At 38.1% G+C, this 24,900-nt stretch overlaps 2 protein-coding genes across 8 annotated transcripts in view; both read right to left on the bottom strand.

Moving 5' to 3' along the window:
* CSRNP3 (cysteine and serine rich nuclear protein 3) overlaps positions 1 to 11,460 on the bottom strand; it is a 101,564-nt gene extending 90,104 nt beyond the window's left edge. Inside the window, exon 1 of the mRNA XM_021528589.4 lies at positions 11,171 to 11,460. The gene's annotated coding sequence lies outside the window, so the exon portion shown is untranslated. The remainder of the gene's footprint in view (positions 1 to 11,170) is intronic.
* A 1,662-nt stretch (positions 11,461 to 13,122) lies between these two features.
* Positions 13,123 to 24,900, bottom strand: part of SCN2A (sodium voltage-gated channel alpha subunit 2) — a 75,634-nt gene continuing 63,856 nt past the window's right edge. For all 7 annotated transcript variants that reach the window (XM_077785016.2, XM_077785018.2, XM_077785014.2 and 4 more), the window contains 6 exons: positions 20,588 to 20,869; positions 19,978 to 20,031; positions 18,761 to 18,898; positions 18,028 to 18,132; positions 17,594 to 17,864; positions 13,123 to 16,469 (listed from right to left, as the gene is read on the bottom strand). In XM_077785016.2, coding sequence (XP_077641142.1) covers positions 15,274 to 16,469; positions 17,594 to 17,864; positions 18,028 to 18,132; positions 18,761 to 18,898; positions 19,978 to 20,031; positions 20,588 to 20,869 — 2,046 coding nt within the window. In that variant the 3' untranslated portion in view covers positions 13,123 to 15,273. The remainder of the gene's footprint in view (positions 16,470 to 17,593; positions 17,865 to 18,027; positions 18,133 to 18,760; positions 18,899 to 19,977; positions 20,032 to 20,587; positions 20,870 to 24,900) is intronic.

Here is a 24,900-nt window from a genome sequence, read left to right as displayed (position 1 = left end):
TATCATCATGGTTTCAACCACATGCACAGTGAGTGTCCTAATCCCCCTAATTTGTTTTTTCCTGGCAAGTTTCAGCTCTGTCTCCCCTGCCCAGCTTCATTCATGAGTCTACAGCTACCCTATCTTCAGCCTCACCTATTGGTCATATTCATATTCATTCATACTGGTCACTAAAAGTAGCCCTTAGCCTTTTACTTTTATTGGGGATTGTGAGGCTGTCCACAGCCAGTTCACACAGATAACCAGAGAGGTCACAGGCTATACTGATACTTAAAATCACTCTTCTCCTGTGTTAGATATTGGATATTATGCCATATGCAACATGTATCCATGTGCCAACCAGTGATCAAAGGAGGTATCAAATGGTGAATCAGGTCCTCAAGTACATTATACAGACAAATCAGGGTTTTCTCATAACCATTTCTGGTGTAAAAAATTAACAGTTTTGCATTTCTACCAACAAAAGTATATTTTAAAATACACTTGTGCAAAATTTAATTCCAGAAGTCACTGAAGGAGCTCCACCTTTACCCATGCAGACTTTTAGGAAAGGCCATGTCCTGTTGTTATTGATAGTACTCACTGCTGTTCCCCAGTGCCACTGATGCACAGCTCACCAAAGCAGACAAGGAAAGAGCACCCAAGGAAATCATGTCCAGTTCATAAGAACATGTGACTAACCAGTCCTACCAGCCTTTCAATACAACCACTCCTTTGGAGCCATTCTAATGCAGGGTTTTGTCCTAGTGTGTTTTTAATAACATAATGAAAAATCACCATTGTACAGGAAACAAACATAAGAAGTTATGCAACACATAAAGATTAAAGATCTTTAATCACAAAAGATGATGAGTAGGGCATTAAGTTAAGCTATTGAATGAATAGTAAGCAAATTTAAAGCCTGTAAGTGGCAGAGCTGGTAAGAAAAGGAGGGGAAAATATGAAAGATCAGCTGCTTTCTCAAAAATTCAGTGTGCCTAATTTGTCTTGTAAAATTAAAGGTCATTATTTACATTTTTGCTCTATCATACTAAAGTGGAATTCAAAATGTACATAATTTTGCAGATACATTAAAATGTCCTCACTCCTCATGTAACAGGAACTTCATCTGCACCAAAGAAAGCAGTGTTCTGCAAAAATTGACCTGTGTCTTCACATACAGACCTGCAAAAGCATTCTAGAAGAGAGCACTCACTTGGCAGGGAACAAGAGTCTAGTCCCTGTTTCCAAATCAATCTTGTGAACAAGAAAGCCCAACGATCTCTACAAGTGAGTGGGCCAGTATTAGTGTGTTATGCCCCATTTCATCCAATATCAGCCAAGAGAAATGGCAGGCCCTTGCTTAGCACTATCCTCCCAGCTTATTTTATAGCTCGTTCATTGTGGTGTATCTCTGAAAGATTCAGGTGTCAATTTCAACACTTTCAGGCCAAGAAAAAACAGTATCAAAGTCTCTCATTTTCTTAGGAACTGCTCTCAACTACAATTAACAAGTACATGGCTATCACTGGTAGAAGAGAAAATCCAATTACATTAAGAGTTCACCCATAGAAAAGAGATCAGTGCTTTGGATTTCCACTGCACAGAGCTGACTTTACTCTAAAGCTCGTAAATTCAGATATCCTACAGTGCTAGTATGCCCATTTCAGCAAGGTGAAAGCCCCAGTGAAATGCAGGATGACTGAATTTCTCTTTACATGTTTTGCAGACACAAGTTCTACTGGCTACGTTAAAAACACAGTAAGCATTACTTTAAAAGTTGTAGCTGCAGAGAGACATCAAATGGATTTCCTGGCTTGCAAATGCCTTTTTAATCACCTTCAGTGCAGCAGCACACCTTCAAGAAAATGCTTAGCAGAATCACAAACTTTGAAGGTGCCATACCAACAGAATGTCAGGGTTGGCAGTGAAAAGCAGGATAGTCAAAAGCAACAACCAGGAACTAATTTAAACAGCTTTCTCAAGACATGTCAAACAAGGAAAGACAAAAAACATTGTCACTGGGCAGAGAGCTCTTTTCAGACAGATCAGCTTCTGAAGAGTGGTTCTGGAAGAATCCCAAAGTTGTCATCAATACCAAAAAGCCTCACTTCTTACACAAACTGTAAAGCCTTAGGCTAGGAATGATTTTCAAAGCAGTGACAAAGTCTGCTTTATTTTGCATCACTGTGAATAGATAATTTTTGGTGAAGTTAATGAGCTATAGATGCTGTAGAACAGGCTTCCTTCAGTGTTCAGACACAAAATCAGAAAGTCATATGCAATGAGAAGTCATTCAAGCTATCCTTTATTTAGAACAAGTGTTTATATTCAGTGTATCTGTAAGGGAGAGGTGCAGACAAAGGTCTCCACAGTCTTCCTACTGTATCCCTTACAGATCTTTTACAAACTCAATCAAAAAATTGTCTGAAAAATCTGTCCAGTCAGGTAGCTGTGTCCCACGATGAGAGATGCAGTGCTTAAATGAAACTGGAGAGATTCTGGGGCAGAAGAAATCTCCTGTGATGATCAGATGGAAGGTGGTACAGGCAGTTGGTACGATGAAACAAAGATGGCATCAAAGACAGTGCCCTTACACAGCTACACCAAACAGGGAAAACACTGAAGCTTGGCCATCAGACAATCCCTTCAGTGTCTCTGCTACATATTGAATACATAGAAATAGAGTGTACAGCACAAGTCAAAACTTGTCTTACCTATTAGCACGACCACTGGCACTTCACCGAAGGAAACCTGGAACAGTTCTACAAAAGGCCTCACTTGTAAATAGATTAAGTATAAAAGAACAAAGGGTATCATCCACTCAATATTAGGGATTAAAATATAATAGGGAAAGTTCAATATAAACTGGAAAATACAGGAAAGCCATTTCAAATATTTTCATATATCACATTAATTACTCTTTTTGCTATTTTGATGTACTAATGTAGAGTTCTCACCACACACTTTCAAAAGCAACACAAAAAAATATCTATTTTGGAACAATATAAACTTCTAGATGAACACTGATCACACTACAGAGATTGAAAAGATGAGTTCCCTAATAATTTTTTGCTAAAGCAAAACTAAATATGAATTTAAATTTGTTTTTAAAATGGATTTTAAATCAATTTTTTTAGTCCAACTTTAAAAAAAAAATCTAATAGTGAGATTCAGGCAGTTCAAGATATTCTAATAAACACTATATTTCATTCTAGGATACAATATGATAAGAGAACAGAAAACCAGGCAATTTTAGCTATATTCATGGGGCTTTCCTCCTCTCTGACTGACATTTATGGACTTGATCTTTAACATCTCTTAAGGAAAACAAGAGTTTTGATAATAATTGAATTTATTCTTTTTACAGATATGTCACTATAAAAACTACAATTTTTCCACATCTCAATATGAATTTTAGTCACAGCCAGGATCAGCAGTAGTATGAGTACAGTGTTTCATCAGTAATATATCAGATGCTGACAAGAAAGCCTGATAGTGATCAGTTCAGGAGCTATTCTAATTATTTAGATTATCTTCATTAAGCACAAAACATGGTAGTAATTTTACTTTAATATCAGCATTTTTATCAGACTGTTCCTTAAAAAAAAAAAAAAAAAAGACTGAAGTATTACTTTTATTCATTAGTTATTCTTAAATGCAACCTACACTGCATTCTGGAAACAAAAGTGGGAATTTTCTTTAAAATCACTCTTCATAAGGGAGGCACCACATTCAAAGAACCCAGCAGGAGCATCAGCTCGGTGCAATCGCACACTGACACCTAGTGCATGCCTGCAGCGCAGGAATCCGCGCTCATCTCTCCCCATGCACCACCGTGTTGCCAGCACACTCATAGCGACAAGGTGTTTCAAATACAATGCTTCCCTCCTTCCAATTAGGGCGAAATCAGGATGTGCGGTATTCCTTGTACGCGAGCATGAGAAGACACCAAATATCTGACCAGCTCAAAAATGTGTATGTCCCTGTAAATGACTACCTACTTTGTTTTCTTTTTCATGCATAACAGCAGCCTAGTGACTAGTGCTCAGTAGGGCAGTGAGAACAGGCAGACAGATACGTTTCCTGAGACGAGATGGATTTTGCAAACTCCCAAATCCACTCAGGGAGTCAGCTGGCTCCACACACAGCACAATTGTTTTCTTTCCATTATGCAGCAGATGGTGCTGGAGATGATCTGAAAAGCCCTTAAACGTGAACGGCACATGCAGAGAAACAGTGGGGACTGCAACCAGAGGATTTATAGCTGAGAACAATCTGGGGTCAGTGATTATGTCATCACACTGTCACTCCTAATGTGTCTCAACAGAGATGCAGAAGCTATAGCTGTTCGACCCATTCATCGAGCTTCGTGCAGAATCACCAGCCTCACATCCTCACCAGAAACAACAGAGCTCCTGACACTTACTCAACTCCTCTTATTCTTTAATTGCATTTAAGGGATCCCTTTTCCCAAATGTTTTGCATTTCTTCAGCCCAAAACCCAATGTACCAATTATCTGTTCTCTTGAATTCTTAGGGAGCACTGTACAAATTATTCAAACTGCACTGCCTAGTATTACAAGCAAAGCCAGCAAACAAATCCAAAATAAACCTTCAAACTCTTACAAGTGAGTTGAAGTTGTGTTGGAAGGCAGGGGAGGAGGGCCAATGCAATACACTGACAGATGCTATTCATCACCATAAATCTTTTCAGACCCATGTTCCAAATTCCAGTTTTCACAGTTTGAGTTTCTTGAATTTCCATACAGAATGTTCCAGAATCACATACAGCATTATGAATTATATACCTCACAGCCTGTAAGCATTTTTCCAATATTAGCTCTGAATTGACTTTGGTGGAAGCTAGTTGGAAGGAAGAGCTAAAATCAGTCATTCCAGAACTTCTAGCTTCACTTGAAAAAAAAAAAAATCATGTGTATCCAGGGTATTCATGCTTAGCTCTGGGTGCTAGGCTCAATTTCTCTCATGTATATGCAAGTTATTTTGTTATAGCTATAACCTATACAGATGATAGCAGAAGTGAAAAGTCTCCAACAGATGGATATTTGGATGAAGTTATTACTAAATACTAGGTTTCTCTTTCCTGTATTATCCTTCTCCAGCAGAACTGCTTGTCTTTCAATGAGTAGCTCCAGTTGTAGAGGTCACAGTGCTGTTTTTTCCTTTTCGTGATTCCATACTAATCCACATTTGTGTGTGCTGACAGTGGCAGGGGGAAACAGTCTCCCAGCCCAAACCATGAAGATCAGCAGGCCACTGGCAGCTGCCTTTACTTTCCAAATTTTTTTTTTAATACATCTCTAAATTACCACGTTATGGGGATAAATTTTTTAGATGCACTATTCAAAGACATTTACATTTCATTAAATTATCTAGTTTACCAGTGCTGTTTGTTTCAGTAACTTTATAATTCCCCTTTTCTTTTTTACCAGTTACAAAACAGAACAACCCAAAGTAAACTGTAGGGTTATGGCAGGAACTTGACACATCTGAATAACTGGCCTCTTATTTTGGAATGAGTGCTCAGAAGGAAAAAACAACACAGAAAACCTAGCTAACTTTGAAAAAATTACCCAAGCAGAGTTACTCTATCAAGGCTTACCCTATAGCTATTTGGTTCAGGACAAACCCCAAACATCCCATATCACTTTTGCTCATCTGAGATGATGAGGGACACACACTGAAAAACACACAAAATTATTGCCACTGTTAATAAATTTTAGTTTGTGAATTGAGTGCAGTATTTTGAGACCCTTCACTTAAAAAAATACAGTGTAAGTCTGTTAAAGAAGTTAATATTTTATGAATGCATTTTGTAAACAAGTTCAAGCCAAAGTGAACATTAGCAGAAGCATGGCAAATCCTGAGCAACTCAACTCTCATTAGCTTTTATAAGCATATACAATGTTCACATACAAATTTCTAGGTATATAGGGCGCTCTCCTGCTTGTTCAGACTGTATCTGGAAGACAACACATTTTTCTATCACGACAACACATTTTTCTTATCACGACAGTAAGGCTTGACATTTTTTTCATAATTTCTCATGCCATGTTAAAATTAGAACAGGTAACTGTATCCTTGTCAAGTAAGAATTCACATTTATGTGTAAACATACGGGCAAAAGACTGATGATTGAGGGGAGGAACCTGAGGGGGAACAGCAGAGTGCCTGATCAGCTTTCAGTGATCAAAATTTCTTCTGTAATAAAGAATATTTATACCCCCTCAAAGCAGTATCCTGCTTTGCAGTTCAAAAATCCTTGTTGCCATGGGAACTGCAAAAGAAGCCAGTTGTGACATAGCAAGGCTGTAAGAGAAACAAGTCTACTGTGAAATGACCAACAGCGCAGGGTTTTGTATAAAAAATGCTTGAGTATTTTAAACCTGAAAACAAAATACTGCCTCAAATCTTACTTCCAAATCCTTCTTCCACAAATATCTTGCAAATTTTCACTAAAACAAAGACACTGTTTATACAAAATGAGGTAAATTTGTATTTCATATCTACTACATCCAGTGCAAAAATATCTACTTCCATATGTGTCTTTTCCAGATATATTTGGTACAAAGTGTACATTAGTGATTTACATTACTGTACTTTATGTAGAGAGACTGAGCAAACAGATCTCAAAAAAAACAGAAGAAACAAAAGACAAAAGCACACACACAAAAAATAATGCATGAAAAACTATGTAAAGGAAGACTCCTAATGCAATTATATAAAACAATATTTCAAGCGTATACATCCAATTTGCCCTTTGTTCTCACCAGGTAACAAAAATCAGTGCTTGATTACTAAAATAGAACATCATGCCTTTTGAGAAGGCTGTTGTCACTTCAAAGCAAAGTGAAAAAGCAGTGTCAAACCCAGAGTCATGCAGTTCCCACTTGAACACAAACAGTTTGCAGAAGTGTGAATAAAAAAAACCCCAAGAGGCTGATCAAAGGATCCATGTAATAACATGGAATTCATACTTTCAAACATAATCCTTTCAGTACCCCATTATAATCTTATCAAGACACTAGACTTATTTTCCTGTCAAATATGTGCATGCTACAAAATGTACTGAGAACAGCACATGGTAAGTACTACAATGAAATGATGTGACCTTTAGGTCACACATGCTGATTTGTGAAACAACAATGAAGATGGGGAGAACCCTGAAAAGAGTTTTGCAAAACAGTTGCCCGCAAAAGCTGCTTTTATATGTCAAAGCAATCTCATATATGTTTAGAATACCTCTTAACATTATAACTACTTAAGTATCAGATTATGACTAATTAAAAAAAAATCCTAGGCAGCTAGGTACAAATCTTAGCTGCAGACTGGCTCATGGCTCCAGCTTGCTTTGCAGAACCATTAATCAGGAAATACATTCTTTTTTATCTGTTCTAACAACATTTGCTTATCAGACAGCACATTATACAGAATGTATTATCACTGAAACCAATTAGTTTGGATTCCCTTCATTTCACCCCCCTCCCTGAAGGGCAGATAAAAGCAGCTATCTCTATTTTGTCCATAGCCATCTCCTTTTTGACCTAGCCTGCACACTCTGGCACAGAACTGTACAGGTCTTGCAAAATTCTTGGACTAACCATCAAGTACTGAGGCTATTGAGAAAAATGGAAGGTATTCCCAACAAAGAGGGTAGTTGCCAGGGAAACGAGAAATGCAACAGGCTTTTCTTTTTTACCTGTCAATGCCATAGAGTAAACAGGATGAAGGAGAGGGAGAGCAGTGATACCTGAGTCTTTATTAAGGTCTGCAAAAGTATTTAAATTGGACTGAAGAAGTCAAGCATCTACAAGAAAATGAACCAGTTCAATGAGAAAACCTTTACAAGATATAATTTTACTTTCAGAATAGTGTGGCATTATTCATCTGACAAGTTTTTAAAATTAGCAAAAATGTAAGTTTCCTTAAATGGGTTGTTGGGTAAGAGAGTAACTAATAGAGTACAATGATGCATACTAGAAATAGCAAAAAACAAAGGAAAATATTAAATCTTCTAGATCATTTTAGATGCACATATCAGTCCTTCACTTAACACTGCATCTATTTGATGAATCCTTTTTCCAGTAACAAATATTCTATTTTCCTCACATTAGGAAGAAGTGTTCACTGCCAGAGATGCCTGAGAGACTGAACAGATTGATGTCCAGAGGCACTCTGGAGTCTATGTGTGAGGGGACAGGGGCAGGTCAGGCCTTGCCCTGGGCAGGCAGTGCCCTGCCCCACACGCCCCACCCTAGAGCCTTTATCCCAGCCCTGCTGTGGCTCCAGTTCTGGCACAGGGAGACCAATGCTCCACACCCCACCTCTGGAGCCCCAACCCAGCTCCCAAGTGGCCAAATGACCACAAGTCCCACCTGGGGGAAGGGCCCAGGGAGGCCAAGGGGTATTTAAGGCAAAACACAAAGCAATCAGATGTCTTGACCCTACTTCTTCTTGGAATTTTATCTCAATACTTCTGGAATCCAGGAGTTGGTGCTGTTATACATCTTCTTCTGTCTTTCTTCTTCTAATTCCCTCTTCTTAGAATTTTCAAGAACTTAAAACTGAATTGGCTTAGAGTTTGCTAACTTGAATGGCCAAGTTAATCTTCAAGAAGTGTTTTATGTCGATTGAATACTGCATTAAACCCTTTTCAGAGTTTCTTTGATTTTCTCAAGTTGCCAATAAAGTTCTTTTTGTTCTTTTGATCTCTTGAGAATGCCTTGTTAGTATTTCTCCTGTGGGTCTAACTTAGAGTACATGGACAACTGTAAGCCCTTTCCAATGGCTCATCGAGTGAGCTGCTTAGGGCCCTTACAGCATTCAAACCTTCTTATTCTCTGGCACAACATTTCTCTAAATGAGTGTACTGGGTTTGGCTTGGAGAGAATTTCTTCATAGCAGCTGGTATGGTGCTGTGTTTTAGATTTGTGCTGGACACAGTGTTGGTGAGTCCAGGATGTTTTTGTCATGGTTGAGCAGTGCTCACACACAGTCAAAGCCTTTTCTGCACCTCACACGGCCCTACCAGTGAACCAGTGAGGAGAATGGGGCTGCACAAGGAGCTGGGAGGGGACACAGCCAAGGACAGCTGCCCCAGCTGACCACAGGCATATCCCACACCATGTGGTGCCATGCTCAGCATGCAAACTGGGGGAAGAAGGGGAAGGGGAGATGTTTGGGGTGACAGTGTTTGTCTCCCCAGGTCACCACTACGTGTGGTGCAGCCCTGGCTGTCCTGGAGGTGGCTAAGCAGCAGCCTGCCCATGGGAACTGGTGCATGGATGCCTTGTTTGGCTTTGCTTGTGTGCACAGCTTTTCCTTTGCCTATGGAACAGCCTTTACCTCAACCCACACGTTTTCTCACTTTTACCCTTCTGATTGTCTCCCCCATCCTGCTGCCAGAGTGAGCAAACAGCTGTGCAGCATTTACTTGCCAGCTGGGGTTAAACCAAAACCATCAGTCACCATCAACCACCTGTAGAAGATTCCCCATAGAAAGTAAACCAAACCCCAGTTCAGCCCCATTCACCCCCCCTTCACTTTGAACAAATAGGCTGATGTAGTACATCCGTGCAGTAACATCTGTCTGTGGTTAAAGCAAGCTGTGCTACCAGTGTGACAAGTGCCAAACAAGGCTGTCTGCTGATCTGCAGCGTCTCTACAAGGCCATTTGTTTCCAAAATACAACAATTTACAATAGTGAATGTGTGTTGTAACACACATTACAACCTCCTGCAGTTGCTTATTGCTTATTCCCTCCACAGCCGTTGAGATGCAATCACAGAGGCAGGACATAATTTTAAATTGTTATTGGAACAACCTCACAGAAACAAAAATCTAAACACTAAACACAAGACCTATCACAAAGATAAATTCATAGCAAGGTAACAGTGCATGCAGCAAACACTTTTCGGACTGTTACACAAGTAAGGGTCCCCACAGAGAGAAAACACAGTCTACATTCAAGTGCTTTATATTCCATATATAATACCTACAAAAACACAAAATACAAATAGATTTCCCAAGGTTTAACCAAAATTCTACCACATATTGCAGAAAGTTCTGTTTATTTCCTAGTAAAAGCTAAATAGACCTAAAAAGCTTTATGATGTGTAAGAACACTTTAAAATAAGTGTGTTTAGTCACAAACTGTCCACATTCTCTCATTTTGCTGCACTTAATTGTATTCTCTAAAATAAATTATGATGAGATTTTTAGTCACTAGTGAGGGATGTTGCTGAGCTAACCTGAACTACTGTTCAAACAATAAACATGAAAATAACATCTTGAAACAACAGCCACAGATAAGAACAGGCACACAAAAAGGGCAGACCTTTCCTTGGAGTCAATCTTTAAAACCTTTATTTTAGAGATTAGTTTAGCCTGCTTTTCTCTGAGAAGACTAAAAAGCACCTAAGTTGTTCTGGAATCAGCCTAAGGTATGTCACTCCAGCGCCTTTGCCCTTGGATGTTTATTTACATTGCCACTTTTCAGAGTAAATATACTGAAGTTTACAAATCACTTAGAGCTTTGTTTTTTCTATAGTCACTACACATAAATCTAGTCTCCAATCTGCACACTGATAAAGTCAGGGTGACTAATGTGGATGTGAAATCTTTTGTGGCAGACTTTTGTTAGCAATCTTTCCCCAGTAAAACATATCCTCATTCAGAACACTGCACTATATGGTGGGTATAATTACCCATTAAGTGTGAAAGAACATGGGAAATCCAGCATGTTTTGCAGCCTGAAGCAATCTGTTCATTATTTAGCTCTACTAGCCTGGGTCAGCCTCTCACAACTGTTTGTCTGCCTGTCTTAGACCAGAAGATGTTTTAGACAAAGAACAAACTGGAGGTAACTCATTGCTCCTATGCTTGCTGCGCTGAAGGGATATAGAACAGTTTCTCACACAGGACTAGCAGAGTCTTGCAGCACCACGGGATCTCTCCAGAACCACAGACCGCACAGAAATCCTCCGAGACGTTTGCCATCGGTTCCGCTGCGCCGGGGCCGGCTGGGGCAGCGCGGCGCGGCAGACCCGCAGCGCACCGAGGGGCTCGGGGCCGACGGTGCCGCTGGGGAAAAGTGCTGGGCCGGCGGCAGCACCGAGCGCCGGCCAAACCCCACGGAGCCCTCAGGGGGTGCCGCGGGCCACCTCACCTCGCATCCCTTCACGCCTCGGGCGTCCCAAACGCCAGGAGAGACGGGCGGTCTTACGGGCGAGGCTCCAGAACGTCTCCGCCGTGGGGACAGCCGCTCTCTGGGTGCCTCCAAACGCAGATGCCAGCGGGGTTCGCCCTCCTCGGCCGGATCTCGCAGCGCCTGGGCGGGCAGCAGGCGCGCCGCGCTGCTGCGCCGCCTCTGCGCTCGCAAGCACGCACTGCGCCTGCGGCTGCCCACCTGAGCCCCGGCAGCCAGCGCTGCCCGCCGCCGCCCGGGCCCGCCCGGCGCCTCACGGGCCCGCCCGGCGCCTCACGGGCCCGCCCGCCGCCGCCCGCACCGCCGGGCCCCCGCCCGCACCGCCGGCAGAGCGCGGCCAGGGCGCCGCCAGCGCCGGGCCGGGCGGGCCCCGGGCGGGCCCCGGGCGGCTCCCGCGGCCGCTCCGCCCTCCCCGCGCCGCCCGGGCGGGGCCGGGGCAGCCGCGAGCGGCGCACGGCAGCGGGGATGCTGCGGGGATGCTGCGGGGATGCTGCGGGGATGCTGCGGGGATGCTGCGGGGATGCCGCGGGGATGCCGTGGGGATGCTGCGGGGATGCTGTGGGGATGCTGCGGGGATGCTGTGGGGATGCTGTGGGGATGCTGCGGGGATGCTGCGGGGATGCTGCGGGGACGCTGTGGAGATGCGCCCGGGCAGCGCCCGCGTCCCGTGTGTCTGTCGCAGGTGTCTCCAGTACAGCCACAGATTTGTTTACAAAACAAGCAACAAAGGGAGGGGTACCCAAGCAAAAAAAAGAAAAAAAGAAAAAGGTACCCACAGCTGCTTGTTTTTTGAGGTGTTTAATAATTTCCCTCTGTGCTAGTCTTCTGATAAGCGCAAACTCCTCTCAGACACATATTGAATATTTTCAGTCTAAGTCAGACAAATACATTACTTATGTTCCTGCAATTTTTTCAAGACCTTTCCCCCTGCAAAACCAACCAAACCAACGTGAAACGTGTCCTTTAATTACACCTTTTGGATTTGTATTTTTTGGATTTGGGGTTATCTCATCTCTCCCTATTTATATCCTGCCCTGACAATTGTTTTTCTACAGCTGAGGTGAAAAATCTAACTGAAACACTGCAGCCTAAGTGCTCACTACACAAGAGTAGCAACACTCATTTTTAGAATGAACAACCTCAAAAGACCATCAGTGATTGAAAATTGTGGAGAGAAGGTACAAAAGGCACGCACCATCTTATTGCTCCATTTGCAAGTGTTTCTCCTGGGGTGCACACCCAAAGCTCGGAGTTCCACATCATACAGATTCCTGGGTACATCTGGTTTCCCCAATACTCTTCAGAGCATCTGATGTACAGTGCATATCGGTACATCTATGATGATTGAGTTTGTGCTTTTAATTTGTTCAGTGTAACCTTCATGGCCTTACTTTAAGACAGGAAAAAGTTCTTCTTAGAAATAGCACTCAAATATGATTGCGACCTAAAAATTTAGCTCTCATGTCTTATCATAAAATAATAAATTATACTTAGAAAATAATGAGGTTTTTTTATTTATAACACAAAGATAATTTTACACTTCAAATATAAAATATAATTGAAAAGATATATACATTTCAGCCTTGTTAGCTGGAGATTTTCTTTAATATCTGGTTTTTTAGTTGTCTCACCATACCTGATATGAAAAGGGATTGAAGCATCATGAGGTCTTAGCTGTTATCCTACTAGAATCCTGAATAGGATTAATAACCTCAAGAGTGTAAATTCAAATGATGTTTATGATCTTTCAGAAAGCATACAGCTTCAATTTTTTTTTTTTACTTTTCACAAATCTAACACTTTATATATATTTATATTTTACTTTCATAGCACCTGATGATATGCATAGCACCAACTGTTGATATCCAATCGTTTTTAGTGGGAAAATAAAAAACACAGACAAAACCATTAAATACAATAAAAAATGAAGTCTTTATTCTTTTGGCTCAACTGTAATGTGGTTTACTGTTCTTTATGGTAATAGCATTTTCCTGCATGCAGTTCACTGACACACAAGTCAATATTTTTGTAAAAGGAGGAGTCAACATCGAATTTTTGCTTGTGTAAGAAACACAAAATGTCCTGATGTGATCAATTATACAAGTTTGCTATTTAATTCCTGTGGAAAAAAAAAAAAACATTGTGGATCCCATATTATATTTAGAACAGTTCTAGTGCAGCATGAATCAACAAGAATTAGAATAGTCTATGTAAACAAACACTGGTAAAGATTTCATGAATAAAAAGACTACCTTGAAACTTCTGATGCAGGCAGTGCTAGAATCTTAAACAAATCCTCCTCACCACATTTCAATTACAAGTTATATCTATTTGGAAGCAAGTGCATTTTGGACTCAGTTTGAAACTTATTTCACATTAAAATGTGTGCAAAAATACAGTACTAATAAAAAAGCAGAAACCTAAAGCTACCCCTTTCTTTCCTTTGTTTCTTATTTTGTGAAGTTCTTGAATTAAAAAGTGCTATGGATAGAAAGTAATAAAAGTGACAGTAACATCAACCTGAAGATAATTCTCATTTCTTAGTTTATGTACAAAATGCTGAAAAATAAAATAAAATGGTATTTTTTACAGTATTTATATTTTCTTAGAAAATTCTATCCATGTAGTTTTCAACAGATTAAGCAGTTTGCAACATATCCTGTACAGTCTGATTATGCACCGTACAGTAGTCACCTAAAATTTTAGAATGCAAAGCAAGAAGCTCTTAAATAACTGCAAACTATTGCTTGATGTCGTGGAAGAATGATGACCAATTGAACAATTTATTTCACTTGACCACTGAGTTATGGCTTCCCATATTAGACTCTTAACAGTGGAAGGAGTAAAATTACAGCAGCAAAGGCAAGATAAACATGCATCAGTGATAGCTTCCAAACTGTCTATAATGGTACAGAATACTTCATATTAGCTGTTGAGAGATTGCAAATTACACTTACTGTGGTACATATTTGATGCAATAAATATTGTGCACGTCATTATTTGTTTGCTCAAACATGCACCACGGGATAAAATAACTATTTACATAGAGGGTACTTTTTTAATCAACACATACAATGTCAACCTTGCTGAGAGCAGAAGATGGCTAAATGATACTGCAGGGTGAAGCAGAACAACTTCATAATCCTTATGTTTTGCACGTTTTTGGTAAACTCAATTTCCCAAGGTCAGGTAAACTGTTTTTCGCAGAAGAATACTTAGAAGTGGACGCTATGTCCCTCAGTAAAATTTTTATGCAGAGATTGTTCAACTACTGTTAAATGACTTATGAAAAAATAAACATCTGTTCTATTATTGTAGACTCTATGGGACTTTACAGGCACATTAAGATTTGTCTGGATGAGATACTAGATGGATACTGTTATTAAGCACCTCAACATACAGAGCCACCCTGAAACATGGAAGTAGTCAGACTGCTGCTTTGTGCGACGTCATGTTTTCCCATGCATGAACTACAAGTGCAGCATGCCTTCATGCAAATCACTTCTGTTTGTACATTATAGAGAATCCGAGAGTAGAACACCTGGTCCTCATACCCCCTTCCCCAACATAAAACCCATTTACAAAAATAGTCACATATAATAGTAAACAACCTGTGAATTAAAAAATGATAAGTTCACCAACACTGATCTTTGTAAAAATATGGCAAATGTGACTGTTGAAATGCTAACAGTGGATACAATTTCTGTAGTGTGTGTTTCATGTTAAACACATAGATTCATAGGTTTGCACCTTTTTTTTTTCAACTGGTCCCTACAGTCTGGTTGGCCATTTTATCATCTCTTCAGCAGTATCAGCTGGTACTAAAAACAACAACCTCCTGTCAAGATGTTACCCTGTTTTACAGAGTTGCAGTTTGATGACGAGGGGTCACTGTCTTGCTATAGGCACTGACCTTATATATATATATATATATATATATAATCATATATATATCTATATATGTAAAAACTGACAGTTTGGCATGTACCTCCTACAGGAGTCCTGTTGACACAAAAACATACTTTTTCAGGCTGTAAACAGTTTATTACAAACAGTGTTCTATATTACTTTTTACTTTCCCTGCTGTCTTTACCTTTATCTTCTTTTTCTGACTTGTCTTTTTCATATTTATCCTTGTCTGGCTTTGTTACACTGTCATAAGAAGGTGGGGAGGTTGTGGATGGGGTCATATCTGTTTTTTCTGGAGTGGAGTTCTCATTTAGTTTTTCCATAATCATATCTTCTTTCATGGGCAGATCATCTTCCTCTTTACCTTTATCCTGACTAAATATACATGATACTTTTTTGACTTTTTGCCTTAAGAGGTGACGTCTGTAAGCACGCTGAATGATGACAGCAGACACTTCCTCCTGCTTTCGTTTCAGTGTGGTTGTAATTGGTTCATAGGAGACTTTGGAAGGATTGGCTGCCATAAACCGATCTTCCATCTGTATTCTGAGGGCGTCCATCTCCCCACTTTCCCCCAAAACACGCTTTGTGAAAGCAAACAAGATGTCAAGGCAGTGAATTCTGTCACCGCTCACCATGGGCAGATCCATTGCAATCAGCTGAACTTTGTTTGGTTTTGCTATGAGAAGAGGTGGATCTAATGAAGCTGCAAAATCTGATAATTTACTGAACTCTATGAATTGTGTTGCATCGGGATCAAACTTCTCCCAGACTTCATAGAACATCTCAAAGTCATCCTCGCTCAAGGGTTCGGCGCTTTCTTCAGTAGCAACACTGAAGTTCTCCAAAATCACAGCAATGTACATGTTCACCACTACCAGGAAGGATATGATAATGTAGCTGACAAAGAAGAAAATCCCAACAGAAGGGTTGCCACAGTCACCTTTCACAGAGCTCCCAGGATGATCTTTATGGGGGTCACAGTCTGGCTCCCCACTGTTGAGAATTGGGGCGAGCAAACCGTCCCAGCCAGCGGAGGTGGTGATCTGAAATAGGCAGATCATGCTGTTGCCAAAGGTTTCAAAGTTGAACATGTCATCAATCCCAACTTCCCTCTTGACGTAGGCAAAGTTGGACATGCCAAATATCGCATAGATGAACATGACCAGGAAGAGCAGCAGCCCAATGTTGAACAGAGCAGGAAGAGACATCATCAAAGCGAAGAGCAGAGTGCGGATTCCCTTAGCGCCTTTAATGAGGCGCAGGATTCGACCGATTCTGGCAAGCCGGATGACTCTGAATAGTGTGGGAGATACAAAGTACTTCTCGATCATCTCAGCCAAAAACATACCTAGGAAAAAAAAACCCAAGTTAAATCAGTAAAGAGTATTATTACATTTTAAAACCATTGCTAAAGATATACTCCACAAGGATTGAACTTTAAGAAGAGTAGGATACTTGGGCAGATTTTTAGGAATTAGCCGTTCAGTTTTTTTTACAAAACCTCTGTGTTAGGTATACTTTTTTAGGACAAGCTGATAACTAGTGTATGTATATTAGCAAATGCTGAGATTCAAGGAAAACCCTTTTGTTTAATTGTAACAAAAATAATCTCAGTTAATCTGAAGAAAGATCATATGCACAGTAGTATTAAAATTCCATGTAGTAAAGTTAGGTTATTTAAAAAAAAGTTATAGTTTAAGAGAACTGCTACTTCTTAATCACACATAAAATAACATGAACACATTTATTACTAATGACACAGAAATTCCAAACATAAATTGATTAAAAAGTTTGTTATAATTCACAGAAGAATAAAAGAATTGAGCATTGTATTATGTGCCTCTAAGCAAAAAAAAAAAAAACTTTTTTGATACAAAAATAGCAAAATTTATTTGCATATTAAGGAGTACTTAAAAGTTAAAAGCCCACAATTTTTATTCAAGTTCTTTCAAATTTGCTGCTTTAGATAAAGCAAAGATTAGTGTAGTCATTATTTGTTACTACATCTGCTTCAGCTCTGCTTCTGCAGTGCTCACTCTAGCTCAGGCACAAAGCCTCTCAGGATCAAACAAAACTGAAGTAAGCAAAGGGTTTTTTGCTTTTTGTTTTTTACAGCATGCACCCTGCTGTCTGGGGTGCATGCATCTACCCTCATAATAGTCCCACACAGATTTTGCTCTTGGATTTTGGATGACTCTCACCCACAACAGTCACTGTAAGTTTGTATCAAAATTGCCTTTCATGTATGTGTAGGAATCTCTGCTGATTTCATAATATAGATGTAATTTTAATAAGTATAAAGTAGGAGTGTATGAAACATCTTGTTAAAAAATTCTTACCATACTTTTCAGTTATCTTGTGTATAAGACTTTCTAGTGACAAAGTTGAACCAAAATATAAATAGATTTTACATGCCAAAAATATTTCAATGTTCACAGAATTAGACATTTCATAAAAATGAGTTGCTCTTACCTACTATGGAGAGAATGACAACCACAAAATCAAAAATATTCCAACCTATAGTAAAGTAGTAATGACGAAGTGAAATCAATTTCAGGACAAATTCTCCAGTGAAAAGGACAATAAACACCAGGTTAATCCAATATAAAATGTTTTCCATGTCTTCACTCTGATCATCTGTTTCTACCATCATTGTGACCATGTTAAGGCAGATAAGTATCATGATACTGATATCAAATGCTTGTTTTGTTACAAAATCAAAGACCATGCCTTGAAATTTGTTCTGTTGTAACAGAAAAAAAGAAAAAATGGTATTTCAGATTAATAAGGCTTTTCTTATATCATGCATTTTTTTTTGGTTATGACTTATTTTAGCCTAAGGCATAATAGAAAAAGTCCAATTTTTAAATAGATGTAAAAATAACAGAAAATATTTTTATTCTTACTGCTGGTCGAGGTATAGGCTTTTGTGGTTTCTTTGAACCCAATTTTTTCATTGCATTGTAGTATTTCTTCTGTTCTTCTGTCATAAAAATGTCTTGACCTCCAAAGTAAATCCAAGAGGAAAAAACTGGTTACAATCATGTATCTTTATTGATTACTTATAAATAATACTAATGATCACTTTTGTTCACATTCTCATCTGTGGGAAAATTTAGGACAGACAAAAATTCTCTTTTATGATTTTTATATTAAGTATTAAGCTGCAGAAAGTGTTGAGTTTGGTAGCTGGAACACTGACACCTTTTCAGACAGTGTTGACAAAACACAAAGACTAAAGAGGGTACGAATAAAGATAATACAATATTTATTATCGATGTTTAGAAATCTATACTGCTGAGCTCTGTGACATGAAGGTAGTATAGCAAAGAGTTTTTATAGCTACATTTAGTTATTTCAATGGTTAGCCTTTTTATGAGTCAATTAAGGCTTCAGTCTCAAATCCATATCTTTACAAAGATGACATTGAGTATTTCACTAAGCATGGAGAGTCACAGATTGCCACTTGTCCATCAAACCCTCATCAAGCCAAATTATACACTTTAGTAATTTATTGTATTTACCACACAGCACTCTTAACTAATTTATCATAGAAAAATTTTATGTATGAAGTTGTCATCAGTGAACCAAAAATAAGAATTTTTTCTGTCTTTCTCAGAATAACAATGAAGTACTTATCTTCTTTTTCTGCTGGTTGAAATTGTCTATGATGACACCAATAAAAAGGTTCAAGGTAAAAAATGATCCAAAGATGATAAAGATGACAAAGTAAAGATACATGTACAGGTTATCTTCATACTTTGGCTGATCCAAAACCTGAAAAAAGGCATAGAAATGACACATTAGTTTAACAGTGAACACAAAATATCTGCTAGATAAAATTTAGGGCTCTATCACTGTAACCTTTGGTTCCTATGGTCAAATCCTGACATATATTCCAGTGATCTTCAATCTACAAGAAATTATATTCTTGAAAAAGGATTTTGTTATCAAACCTGATATTTCCTTTTTAAAAATGCAACTGGCCTGTACAAATGTAGAGTAAATACTGAAAACACATTTGTTTTAAACTAGCAAAGTACAGACAACCAGAAACAACAAGTTTTACATCTGCAGAATTTTCCGTAAATCTTGTGGGAGGCCAGTGTTGTGTGCTTGTGGAGATTTCACTGCTACAGGCACTTAGGAAACTGCACAGGATTGTGGAAGAGAGGCATCCAAGCCATGTTTAGACTAAGCATATTTTCTGGCTATAGCTATCTATGCATTGTCACTATACTACAACAGGCCTCCTGCTGTGAGTGCAGCTTACAAAAAAAAAAAAAAAAAAAAAAAAAAAAAAAAAGAGCTTTACCAGTATAGTTTATTCAATTGTCTACTTAGAACTAGAGGAAAATTTGTATCAAGTGAACAAGGGGCAGGCCAAAGAGTAAGAAAGTAAGAAAATGCACAGGTCTAATTAAAAATTAGCACTCTGCCCTAAAGAAAGCAGTCAGGCAGCTTGCAGAGCACAATGGAAGTCTTAACTATAAATAAGATCAGTATTAAAAAAAAAAAAAAAATCCTTCTCTGTATTGGTGTCTGTTTTCAAATATAAAGAAAGGCTCAATGCATAATGAAAGGAGGAAAAGGTATTTCATTGCAATAGGTGTGTTGTAGGATTGAGGAATTTTGATTCAAATGTACCATAGAGAAAATGGAATCCTTTAGGACTGCTCCTCTGCTTTCCTCATTTCTTGTATTTTTCCCATGGTTTCAATTTTCTTTAACTACGAAATTATAATAATACTTTGTTCTTTAATTTTTACTGTAATTTCTGAAAGATGTTAAAATTACATTCTCCAATCGTGGAGCTCATACAATCAAAACAAATGGATTCAAGGGACCATACTTACATTACGAGAATCCACAGCTGCATACATGATATCCATCCATCCTTTAAATGTCGCCTATAATCAGAACACAGGTGTTTAGGTCACACTGTACCTGGAAAATGGCTTGTCAGAAGCATTTTTTAGGAGTGAAGACTAAGTGCCTTTAGTACTCATCATGAAAACCAGCAGAGTGAAAAACCTAATAGCTGACTCTTACCTTCTATTGTATATTTTATTCATGTACAAGAATTGCAAGCCAATTCTAATATCTGACTATAGAGGAGACAGCATCCATTAAGAACTTTTGTCTATTATTAATAATATCTAATATAAAAGTTATTTTTTCTGTGCACAAACATTAGAGCTTTACTTGATACAGGTTCAATGCAGCTAAGGTGTATTAGGTTTGAATTACATTTTTTTTCTCATAGTCAGTATATCCTCTAGGCTTTGTGTTACTCCTGTAGTATTATGGATTTATCCCACACTGCATAATTCAAGCCAAGAATTGAGAGACAAAATTTCTAAATGAAAAAAAAAAGTAACGAAAAAACATTTTACTGTTATAAGTAAACAACAGAGATATAAAAAGACAAATAGAAATTAAGGACTTAATTAAGTGATGACTTACCACTTGGAGCAGAGAAAGGTAACCAAGGCCTACATTGTCAAAGTTAACCTTCACATTCTTCCACCGGGCAGTTTCATTGTTTTGTATGAGCTCCTCACATTGACTGAAGTTGTTAATTTGGCTGATATCGAATCTCTCATCAGTTGTGGTGTTAACACAGTAGTAAAACTTTCCAGCAAATAGATTTACTCCCATGATACTAAATATCAGCCAGAATATAAGGCAAACAAGAAGCACATTCATTATAGATGGAATTGCTCCTAACAGGGCATTCACCACAACCTGGAGTACAAATGAAACCAGAGACACTGTAAGAACACAGGCACCAGGATCTCAGAAATGCTTCATCAGCCTCTCTCACATGTAACATGCTATTATAATTCTAATATCTGTGTTACACTTCAATTGTTGAGAGTAACAAGTCAGAAAAGCAGTATAGAGAAAACATAAAATACCAAACTTAATTAGAAGGAAAATACAAATAGTAGCAAATAGTAGCTTTAAAGAATGGGTAAAATAAGAACTAGTAAAAAAAACTTAAAAAAAAAGAGGAAAAATAAGTATTTATTAGTTTATTGTAGAATATTTACTTAATGTATATCTGCAAAACCATAATAATTACAATCACTGATTGAATCAAACAAACCAAATTTTTAATACTACATGTTTACTGGATAAATCCAAGCAAGTTCAAATCTATTACTAAGCAAATTTCTAATTGAAATTAACTTTAAGTATTTTTGAAAATAAAACCAAGTGATGTATGATTCTTTTGGATGTTTACATTTAGAATTAGAAAAGTAGAAATGTTGAAACCAGGAAAGCTACTGAGTATCTGAACACACCAGAGCTGTTAGTGTTCAGGCAACTGGCAGATAAAACTTGACAAATATACTTGATTTAATTCCCAACTGAACTTTGGGAAAAATCAGGCTTCAGGAAAGAAAAATGTGAAAATTAGTTAATGTATGAAGATGAGCAATGATTAAAAACATGCCAGAATGAAAATAAAACACTGAGGAAAATAAAATTTGGGAGAAAGTAGGTCCATTATGAATGAGAATTATTAATTTAATGGTGGAATTGATGATGCTAAATTAATTCCTATTTTAAGTCTCTCTGTAAATAGGAATATTTACGGAACAACTCTAAGAATATAAAATTTGTTAAGTATAGAGCACTGCCTCCAACTTTACCAAAACAACTGAAGCAAATCCTTAAAACTTAAAGTTTGCTCTTTTTTTAATGCAAAACACTAGCTATTGCTTTGATGGGCTTTTTTATGCTCCATTTAGCTTATATGATGCAAGTACTAGGGCATACTAAACTTATTGTTTCTGTTTGAAATACAAATATGTAGCGAAGTTCTATGAAGTATTTTCGCATTACTAAATTACATTTGCAACTAATGCCATCCATAGAATCAATGAATTATAAAGTTAGTGATCCAGGTAGATGGACTTTCATTCCTTGCCCTTTTACAGAACAGAAAAAAAACCCTTTGAATATCAGACAGGTGATGAACCACCATCATGTGTACTATAAAGGAGAGTTGGACTGAAGGAAAGGAGAGATTCCTGTTGTACTTTCAGGGCCCCGTTCCTGTCAAAACACTACCTCTTTTGGGTAATACATACTTTGGACTTCAGTGAAATTGTTGTTATATTTAAATTTAGGAACTGGATCAAATGAAGTTGCTTTTGATGTAAACTACACAATGACTCTATAAAAGCACAGAACGGTGCATGAAGTCCAAATATTCTTTGTTTGTTTGTTTGTTTGTTTGTACCTTTTTTCCACATATTGTAAATCAAATGCTTTAATAAGTGGTTGTTTCTAGTGGGGAAATTTAAAATAAATGAGAATAGTTTCTTAATCACGCTAAAAATCTCCTTAGCAATGCCTGTTATAAATTAATAAGCAAAAGTAATATACAATTTTATAAGTCAGCATCTGGGTTGAGAGGATTCCCCAACTGATGGATAAATATCCTCTGACTATTTCAACAGTGCTTTCTTATGTTGACAAGCTTGTACTCAGCACTGTGAACCACATGACTGTAGGAGGCCATAAGATATTGTTTGACATAAGCAAATGAACAGTCTAATAACTATACTGAATTACTTTAAATTGGAAGATCATGTACTCACTCATTTTTACAGCAATTTGACTGGAATAATAAATGGCAAGGTAATTATTTCCCAATTTGGGAATATTTTCCAAATATATTAGTTGGGTTTTTTTTAATTAAAAGTTATCTTGATTCTTACACTCAAAAATATAAGTAGATTTCTTAAATCTAATAATATCATCCATCAGGAACAATTCTTGAGATATAAAGGGATAGTTAATGAAGTGAAAATATTTGTCCTCGAGCTTTCAGTCTCAGTACACCCAAGAATTCTGTTGCTCTTTGTGCTGCAGCTGCAGGTCCAGTCATGTTCTTTCTTTAATTGCTGGATTTCTACAGCTGACCTACTTTCTCTGGTATTAGTCTGAGTCCTGAAGCTATAGAGAACCAGCTTGTGATAAGAATCATTTGAAGACACTCAAAACGTGGGGTTAAGCATCAGTAGAAGCACTGATCCCGACACCTTCCAGCTTCCACTAGTAGTTTGTAGGTCTGTGAGAAAAGGGGGCTAAACCTGACAGCAAATGAAAGCGGGGGAAGCATAAGAAAGACATCAAACCCCTTGTTTTCTAGTTGAAAGAAAAAGCACCATATAGCAGTGAGTGGTACTGCTTGGGACAGAGCGTGGACAGATTAATTATATTCCCACAGGCCATTTTAATGAAGTACCAAGTGCAAATTAAAGGGCAACTTTCCTAGCAATAACAGTGGTGGGAAGATGCGGGGGAAAAAAATGTTTTTCATAGGGGCAAGTTTTTCTATTAATTACTAGATTGCATGGGCACAAATTGAAATCCTAGAGAATAGCACAGTGTGTTAAAAATTGTGTATGCATTGAATGGAACTTCCTGCTTGTATACGGGAAGTATAATATATAATACTCAGTGAAAGAAATTTAAGTGTCTATGCAAATATATGCTGTGTACTGTGTTGTCATATTTTCAGTTCATACATGATAAACACCAATGGAATTATTATGTTATGAACAGACATCTTGAATTTCCATGTATCAGACATTAAAATGTTCTCATCCTAATCTGTTCATCAACTTGAGCTACTGTATCTTTAAAGACACTAAACTTGAAATTAATTAAATAAGGCAAAATTAATTACATCCATTGGAATATTTCAATGGCTAATTGCCTAACTAATGAAGTTATAGGTCACATTTCTAGTCTTAAGTAATCTAACTTCATCTACTAATTTTTATTGCATTTTTTGCTAAACTCATAAATCTTCTCCTCATCTGGATATTGTACAAAGAGATACAGTTGGCAGATCAGGATTAAATCTGTAGGTAAAGTTTACAGCAACATGAAAGCCATGGGATTGACAATTACCTATAAATCTTCATGCCAAGGTTATTGGGGCTTTTCCTTGCAACAATAAGTTGCCACTTAAGTGATTTTATATAAAATTTGAAATATTTTTATTTTGGGCTTTTTGTTTTGCTAGTCGTTGTCATAAAAGAAACCCCAACAGTTAATATTATTCTACTGAGATAATACTGATGCTTTAGACAGGCCTTACCTCTGATATAAATATCCCAAATTTTCAAATTTGCTTTAGCAAAATACAGACATTTTTTGGAGGCAAAGAAATGCTATTTCCTGTTTGAATTTATAACATTTCATCAAAGCCCATTTCCTTTTTCATTTAAGTCTCTTCTCTTACTTTCCACACATAGACAGCATGACATTTTCTTCAGAAGCTCCCCAGTTTGTAGCTGATTTACAAATTAGCTAGTCAGATTATCACCTGAGAACAGCACTTGCAGGAGGGAGCCCACCCAAGGATCCCTTTTAACTATGGCAGTAGGGTTCCAGCTCAGGTGCCTCTGCTGATGCCCACTATGGCAGTATGTCCAAGAGAGACAGATGGACCCTGAAGGTGTAAGCCAGGCATCTTCCGGTGGCTGGAGCCAGAAATATCCACCATGTATGTTTGGCCACTACTACCCCTGAGAGAAACATTTCTAGAGCTTTTGAGTCATGGCTGAGTACATCAGGTCTTTGTCCCTTTCAGTACACTAAAGAAGTGATATAAACTAACCACTGTGACTTTGCACTAGGACAGCCTGCATGTGCCCTGTTGGGCAGCTGAGGGTGTCAGCTGTGGGAACTGATACAATGATAACAAATAGCTGGGGACAGTATTCAAATATACCAGCAAAAGTCTAATA

The sequence above is a fragment of the Lonchura striata genome, chromosome 7 (genome assembly GCF_050655825.1).
Source record: "Lonchura striata isolate lonStrDom1 chromosome 7, ASM5065582v1, whole genome shotgun sequence".
NCBI classification, from domain to species: Eukaryota; Metazoa; Chordata; class Aves; order Passeriformes; family Estrildidae; genus Lonchura; species Lonchura striata.
This window is presented reverse-complemented; position numbering and strand designations above follow the sequence as displayed.